This window comes from Phoca vitulina, unplaced genomic scaffold, assembly GCF_004348235.1.
Source record: "Phoca vitulina isolate PV1807 unplaced genomic scaffold, GSC_HSeal_1.0 scaffold46, whole genome shotgun sequence".
Lineage (NCBI taxonomy): Eukaryota > Metazoa > Chordata > Mammalia > Carnivora > Phocidae > Phoca > Phoca vitulina.
In genome coordinates, this window is record NW_022589749.1 from 257473 (window position 1) to 265733 (window position 8261).

The 8261-nt window shown below is 46.2% G+C and overlaps 1 protein-coding gene across 1 annotated transcript in view; it reads left to right on the plus strand.

Annotated features, from left to right (window-relative positions):
- The window catches only part of SPPL3 (signal peptide peptidase like 3), a 139665-nt gene extending 133563 nt beyond the window's left edge, over positions 1 to 6102 (plus strand). The window contains exons 7-11 of the mRNA XM_032431559.1: positions 1472 to 1578; positions 2004 to 2167; positions 2912 to 3111; positions 3991 to 4100; positions 4954 to 6102. Coding sequence (XP_032287450.1) covers positions 1472 to 1578; positions 2004 to 2167; positions 2912 to 3111; positions 3991 to 4100; positions 4954 to 5025 — 653 coding nt within the window. The 3' untranslated portion in view covers positions 5026 to 6102. The remainder of the gene's footprint in view (positions 1 to 1471; positions 1579 to 2003; positions 2168 to 2911; positions 3112 to 3990; positions 4101 to 4953) is intronic.
- Positions 6103 to 8261: the final 2159 nt, after the last annotated feature.

Consider the following 8261-nt stretch of genomic DNA (forward strand, 5'->3'; position numbering starts at 1 on the left):
GCACATCCTAGATTATTGTAAAATCAGAAATTATGTTTGACCACATCTCTCCAAAACATATAATGTGCACACCATGGAGATTAGTGACCACTTGATAACAATAATGACAGAGGGGGAATTGAGATCGTTTGTTCTTCTTCCCAGTTTTAGTGCTGTCTTGCAGGGATGGGAATGGTTTTTCTCCTCTTTTGTTTGTGCAACACCATTCTCACAGTAGGAACTCACCAAATATTACTTGAATTGATGTGTCCAGGGTCCACCAAACTGCTGTATTTGCCCACTTAGCTACATGTATTGACAATTTACTACCAATTCTATTAAAATAATATCCATCTGTAATATGGCCTTACTTGCTTACTTTCCTTAGAATAATTTGAAATTTAAAGTAGAACATAATTTTTTCATTCAGCAAATATTTATTGAATGTCTACTCTGTCAAGTGCTGGGGCAGAAAGAATAAGCCATGGTTTCTGTCTACCAGGAGCACCAAGTTTAGGGAATAAATTCACTTTTATATAAATTAATCACACTGTTAGAGAATGGATGAACAAGTTGAGAGAGATTCAAGTTCTGTGGCATCATGGGGGGGGGGGGGGGGGGACTTAATCTGATTAGATCAGGAAAGACTTCCCTGAAGAGGGCCTTTTGTGGAGAACAGGAAGGAACATAGTGGTGTTGAGAGGTGTGATCATATTTAGGTGGCTAGAGAACAGGGCCACACCACTGCATGCTGAGGGCAGGGGACTTGCACAGTAGAGAGCACCCTCCCTTACATCCCTGTCAGTGCCCAGCCAAGTTGTTTGACCTTCATCCCACTGTGGGAACCCACGGGAAGTGTAGAAGCAGCTATGTGGTCTAATCAGACCTGTGTTTCAGAAGAGTGGAGGAGAGCTGAAGGCAGGGAGAGACCATCTGCCTGACCTGTTCTAGTCTCGTGGGATGCAGCAGGGAACCATGCCCTTAAGCACCTGGCATTTTAGTTGAGAGGAGAGAGAATTTAAATACACATATATAGCGCATATGTCAGATTTTCAGAGGTGCGAGGAAAAAAAAAATAAGGCCAGGATAGTAAATAAAAGGGGATGTGATCTCAGGTGTGGGCAGACCATGTAAAGTCAGGAGCAAGGAGGAAGGATTCTCAGGGATGGGGGAGGCAAGAAACAGAGCTAAGAAGTCCCAAAATGGGCTTGGCCGAGAGCTTTTATCATTCAAAACAGAATCTGGGTCTTATACAGTTGAGCACTATCCAAGAACATGAAAAAAGGGATGTTCCCAAAGACCAGCAGGTCAAAATTGTCTAAAGTGGGCACTTTGCGCAAGTAGGGTATAAATGTCTTAAACTGGGGCTTAAACTGAGCTGCTTGATTTTTGAGGGGACTTATAAACTGTTAGGTTTGTAAGCAGAATAGCTTGTGGAAAGAGGATGAGCCCATTGGTCCACACTGACCAATGTCTGTGGTCTCCTCCCCAGCCCTGGCCATGGGTCTCTGTGTCGCCATGATCGCCTTTGTCCGCCTGCCCAGCCTCAAGGTGTCCTGCCTGCTTCTCTCAGGGCTTCTAATCTACGATGTCTTTTGGGTAAGTGTCTGTTTCCCTGAAGCCACCACTCTCTCTTGTGTTTAATTGGAGCATTCATTCCTGAAAGTTCTTAACTGTAAGTATCCAAATGCTGGCTGGCTGGAGTACCTCCTGCCTATGATCACCCCCTCTAGTCCTGAACTGTACACGTTAAAGGTGAGCAGGCATCTGTCCGCGCCTTTGTTTGTTGAGACGTGTTAAACAGATAGTACATGTGTGTCTCTCGGGGTGAGGGAGAGAGCAGGCAGACCAGATTCTCTGCCCTGGGAGCAAAGATTTTCTTTCTCCTCCAAGCTTGCAGCCAAAAAAGCTTTATGTTGCAGTATTCTGAGACTTTGCTCTTAAGAACAAGGAGGGCTGATGCTGAAATCAGGTTGTTTCCAGCTTCCTCTGTTAAAGACGTCTCTCCATTCGGCATTTGGCAGGTGTTTTTCTCTGCCTACATCTTCAATAGCAATGTCATGGTGAAGGTGGCCACGCAACCGGCTGACAATCCCCTTGACGTTCTATCCCGGAAGCTCCACCTGGGGCCCAATGTTGGGCGCGATGTTCCTCGCCTGTCCCTGCCTGGAAAACTGGTCTTCCCAAGGTAGGACCGGCATGTCGGGCCTCATGTTGTGACAGTGAACACACTGTCTCCCTGTGCCTCTGTGTTCGAACCTTGATTAGCCTTTGTCATCAACATTCTTATCCTAGACTGGAAGAGTCATCCTCTCCACTTTACAAATGAAGAGAATACTGATTTGACTTGGAAAGATTTATCATTAAATGATACAGGTTCTGCTTTTTATTATTGATTAATGTTATCAAACAGTGGTATGTTACTACTGTTACCATATTTTAGAGTTGGCTGGAGGAAATTAACAGGAGAATCTGGATCTTTTTTACTTCTAAAACATTTGTAAAAACATGTCCTAATGCTAAAATTACACAATTGCTGATGATACAATCTTGGAAAAAATGGTGTTACTTTAATATCCGTGTCTGATAGTAGTCAGGTGCTTGTTTAAAGTCACAGCAGCGAATGTGTGACAAATACTGAATTGCCTGACATTTCTGGAGGTGGCAGTACCTAAACAGATGACTTTAGCAGTCACTTTAGGGGTGCTGTCCTGAATCAGTGAGGGGCCTGGTTGAATACGTCTGTTGCCAGTACTCTTGTGGCTTATAATCTCTAAACTCTTAAAAACTAGTGTTGTTTCACCTCTAGAGATTTCCATCTCCCATTCAGATAAGTCCAACTTCTTAAAAAGCTGACAGACGACTCTGCACAGGAGGAGGAGAAATGGGATTGTTGAGGGTGGCATCCCTGACCTATGACACTACATTCCAGCTCCACTGGCAGTCATTTCTCTATGTTGGGCATTGGGGACATCGTGATGCCTGGACTCCTGTTGTGCTTTGTCCTTCGTTATGACAATTACAAAAAACAAGCCAACGGTGATTCCTGCGGTGCCTCGGGACCCGCCAATATCTCCGGACGCATGCAGAAGGTCTCCTACTTTCACTGCACCCTCATTGGATACTTTGTAGGTAAGAGAGAGCCGGAGAGCCTATGTGTGATGTCCTCTGTGATTGTCCTCCAAGCCCTGGAGTTAAATCAGGTCTTCCAGCTGCAGACACTAGATGGAAGGAGAGCAGTAACTCTGTTTGCTGTTGCAGACAGCCACAGAGAAAGAACAACAGTGGCCCGTGAACGACAGGTGCTGTGTGTACTGGCCAGCCCAGTTCCCTATCCAACAGCATGTCTGAAGAACGTTCTGGGAGGGTGTTCTAACAGTGATCTAACATGTCTGTCACCTCTAACCTCAGACTCTCCCTGGGCCAGTCTTTCTCTAGCCAGCTCGCTTCTACACAGACAGGGAGAGGCCCACGTAATGGGACTGTAGGAGGAGCGGGAACCTGTCTGCATCTCCAGTGGCTACAGCACGGTGGTGCATTTCAGCACTCAGGCTCAGAGACCCGTGGCGCGAGTGGCGTTAGCCCCGTTGCAGAGTAGAGGAGGCTGAGGCTCAGAGGGGTGAAGCACCCCGACCCAGGTGACACCGCTTGCAGAAGCAGCATAGTCGGAACTTGACCCCAGTTCGTTTGCCTCTGAGTCCGGCATTACCTACCACATGAGACAGGAGGACCAGGCACACTCGGAAGAGTGAGGGCTTGGACCAGGAACCTAAGCACCGAGGGTGGCTTAGGCCGCTCACCGGTCCTTGGAATTGTAAGACTTTCAAAGCTGTGCTGCTCCACGCTGGGCAGAGATCACCAGCTGGGCCTCTCACTGGGCATCCCACTGGATGGCATGCGTCACAGGAGAGCTGTCCGATCAAGACCCTGGCAGGCAGCAGCCAGATAGCAGGCTGTCCTCTCTGAGGGCTGAAACCTTGGTGTTGCTCACGAATGTGTCTCCCTTCATAGGTCTGCTCACTGCAACCGTGGCGTCCCGCATTCACCGAGCGGCCCAGCCCGCCCTTCTCTATTTGGTGCCATTCACCTTATTGCCACTCCTCACAATGGCCTATTTAAAGGTGAGAGAAGCAGTTAGAAACCTGTGAAAGCAGTAATTTGGCATTGACCCTGGACTTGGGTATGTATTCTCCTTGGCGGAGGTGGGTCTGCCCCCGGAGCTCTTGACCTTGATGGTGGGTCAGTGGGTCTTTGCTCACCTGGTATTAGCAACTTCTTCCAACCTGTTGCAGCCACTGGCAGAAAATGCTAGGGAGTTAGACTACTACGCCTCCCAGTCATGGGTGAACTAACTGAAATCCCTAGAGCCCAGCTACAGAGACTTCCCTTAAAAGCAGCACCATATTGTCACCTAATAGCTTTTTTAATACTCAGCATTAAAATTTGGAGATATTGGGCACCTGGGTGGCTCAGTTGATTAAGCGACTGCCTTCGGCTCAGGTCATGATCCCAGGGTCCTGGAATCGAGTCCCACATCGGGTTCCCCCTGCTCTTCGGGGAGCCTCCTTCTCCCTCTGCCTGCCACTCCCCCTGCTTGTGCTCTGTCAGATAATAAAATCTTAAAAAAATTGGAGATATTTAAGAAATGTATGATTACAGCTAGACTTGGAGCATTACCTGATTTACAAGATTTGTATTATCCCCGTTTTATAGAGGAGGAAGCAGAGAGGTAAACTAACTTGGCTTCAGCATGTCATAAATGATAGAACTCACACCCTTCTTGCTGGAGGGGCCTAAGAGCTCTTCTAGTGAGTTCTTCAAGGAATGGTGGGTTACTTTTCAGTGAGTAAAATTTGAATGTTCTTTGATTCTCCACAGAAGCCGTCTGATCTGAGATCAAGAATCAGAAAGGACTCATAGATGTGTGTGGCTCATGTTTAAATCCGTAACTTAGTAAAGTTCCTTCTTCCCCAGGGTGACCTTCGGCGAATGTGGTCTGAGCCATTCCACTCCAAGTCCAGCAGCTCCCGATTCCTGGAAGTATGATGGATCCCAGAGAGTGACCAGAATGACCATCTGAGTCCTTTTCTGTCAACGCGTGGTTTTGTTTCCTCTTAGAGCTGGCCTGGTACTTGGAGATGCACCTGTATAAGGAACTGACGTGTGACTGGATTTTGCGTTTGCAGGGAGCTTGTTTGCAGGAGCGAGGTGCTGGAGCCCTGCTTGGTTCTTCTCTTCCTGCCGTTGTAGAGGCGGATCCCCTCCTGAAGTGACAGGCCCTCCCCAGCGCTCCTTCCTCCCCCGTTTTTATGAACCTGCACCAGACTGTTACCTGTGGGGGATGGAGATATGACTGTTTAAAACTGACCACGGCGAGGAGTCGTTCTATACCTTTTGAACACTAAAAGGATGAAAAATATTAGCAAACCGAAGTTTCTTCAGTGAACCCTCAAGAACTTTGGGACCAGTTTCCTATGGGGGACTCCGTTTCAGAGAACTGAGACAGAAGAGCTTCTGTCGTTATATTCTTTCCTTTTTCTGGATTTATTAAATATTTTCTGTGGTGTGAAGTGACTTATTAAATCCACAGACATTGAGTGACTTCTTACAACATACACAAGAATTTGTTGTAATGAGTTCATGTCCACCCAGATGTTGTGTTGGCAGTGAACAAGGGCACGGTTTTTATACATACACACACGCACACATCAATATATATATGAATAAACAAGAATTAAAACCTGCTAAGATCATGCTGTGTAGCAGACAGGGACTTGCTGTAATTTTTAGCATGTAGAGCAGTTTACTCCGGCTTCCTTGTATATGGATATGCTGCTGTCTCTCCCCTCCACAACTGAACGTGCAGTTAAAAACCAGTATAGTATTCGTACTGATATACTCATGGACTTTTGGGGGCTCGCGTTTGGTTTTGATCAGTGTAGCCAATTAGGGATGAAAAGTTCAAACTTTTTGGCCCTTTTTTTTGTTTTGTTTTTACAGGCTTCTCCCTTGCAGGGTTTTTAGTAGTTTCTTCTTGAACCAATGCATGTAATATAGCAGCAGGTGTCTTTGTGCTTTCTGATCATAGTAATGTACTACTTGTAAATACATTTTTCTATTTTCTATTGTTTTTGTATTTTTTTTTTTTTTTTGGCCTTTTGTTTCATTGGTGTGCTGTATTCTCCATGCCCTCACTCCTTGAAGAAAAAAAAAGGAAAAAGCAACATGATCCTGTCCTTGCTGTTGTGATTATAGTCTTGGTTTACCTGTGGTGACAACTGGGTATTGGGGACAAATGTCAGATGCCCCCCTGAGCTGGGCCCTACATTCCAGGCACGGCAAGCTGCTCTGTCCCCTTAGCATTTGACCATGTGCTGTGGTCTTTGCTGGAGAGCCAGCATTCTGGTAGTAACTAGTGTGATCATGTCAGCTTGCTTTTGTCTCAGCAGCCCCGGCCTGATAAAAAATGGCCCATTGTAGAGGCTGAGAGAAGCCTGGCTACTTGACAGCAGAGGTGGGAGAAGGGCCCACATGTCCCGCTCTCTCCCTTCAGCAGGTGACCTGCCTCTGCTTTGACCTGTGCAATGAACCGGTGTGCTGTGCTTCCCCGTGGACAGAGCTCATAGGTGGTGCGTGTCGCGTGGTCATGGGGTCATAAAGCGATCAGAACGGTGCGTTCCTCTGTTGTGTCTTCAAATTCTGCTGAGGGCTGTTTTTGTTTTTTGTTGTTTTGTTGGTTTTGTTTTTGTTTTTTAATAAATGACTCCTTTCTAGCCTTTGTCACCTCATCTTCACTTTTGGTTGTTGGTACCACACAGAGCTCCCGTCACCTCCTACCTGCTCTGCCTGTTCCAGAAGACGGATGGGAAGACCCTGTCTGTCTCCAGACAAGGTCACCTGTGGCTCTGGTTCATTTCAGTCCTAGAGATGTCAAAGAACTGAAGCTTCCATTGTCCACAGAACTCAAAACAGCCTCTGGATTTGGTGAAGACCAAAGGTACACTCATTTGCTCGCTGCCTATCAGCTGTACTTCTTCCTTAGCCCTGCAGGATGCTAATGGCTAATTAAAAGGGGCAGGGGCTGGGGAACTCTTCCAGAATGACTCCAATTAAGGGTAAGTGCCAATAATGGTTAGAAGTATTATCGTGGCAGTTGGTCATTTTGATTTTTCTAATCTTTTCATAAAAAAACTAAATTCCAGACAGAAGGAAGATAATTTTTTGTCATCCTTGCTCCCGTGCAGGTTTAGGAGGGAAAATACCCTCATGAGTCTCCTGGATGTAATTTGGCTCCCTAGCTGCTAGTCCTCAAAGCCCTTAAAACTTTGGAAGAGGAACCACAAATACTCCTTTTGTTTTAAATTAACCACAGAGGACACGTTGGAGTTTCCCCTGGTTCTGGAAGTAGTGGGGGTGTGGGGGGTGCTGCATTTACAGCACACAATTTCGGTCTTTCCTTACAGTCTTCTCCCTTCCCCTGCCTGATACAGATTTATGTCCTCATCTTATCTTTTTTTCTGGTTTCTCAGATGTTCTGAGTTCTGCAGTCTTCTAAGAAGTCTTTGCATTAGGCAAGGAATGTTGACAAAGTTCTAGCACAGACTGCCTTCCTTCCTCACTGGTCCGGGGCGCTTCCTCCTCTAAAGAGACTGAATGCTGGAACTCTCATAGTAACTTTATTCTAATTTGAGCTAATGAGGATAGGACAACAAAGTATATCCAAAGCCTAGTATGTTCCATTACTGTTATTACAGCTTCTGCTTTTCTGAATAAGATAGCAACACAATTCCTTGTGTAGGGACAGTTCAAACCAGAACTGGAGGGTTTGGGAGGGGGTAGGCTACTATCTGAATTACCTTTGCAGCATGCCAGCACAAGCCTTGGTTAAACAGGTAAGTTATGTTACCGGTAAGAGAAACAAGACTAGTTCTCTGTGAGGGTGGAGGGAAGGGAGTTCTGTTTTGTCAATAAAATGTCAAAAATAGAATCTTTCATGCCTGCATAGCAGCTCTCAACGTTACCGCTAACCAGACCCAGTGTTGTATGTAGACATTTGTGTTTGGTAAAGGCCAACATTTACGTCAGAGCCTTGGAATGTAGCCGTTTTGTATATACATGAAGCACACTCATCAAGAATGTCACCTGCAATTCTCCTTCTCCATAGAAGCAGGGCAGACAGTAGAGGCTCAGAAGGAAAGCAGCCCATCCTACTTCTGGTCTTCCAGTGCATACTGGCCTGGACAGCCTCCTCCCTTCACTCACACTGCCTTGGCAATTTCCAA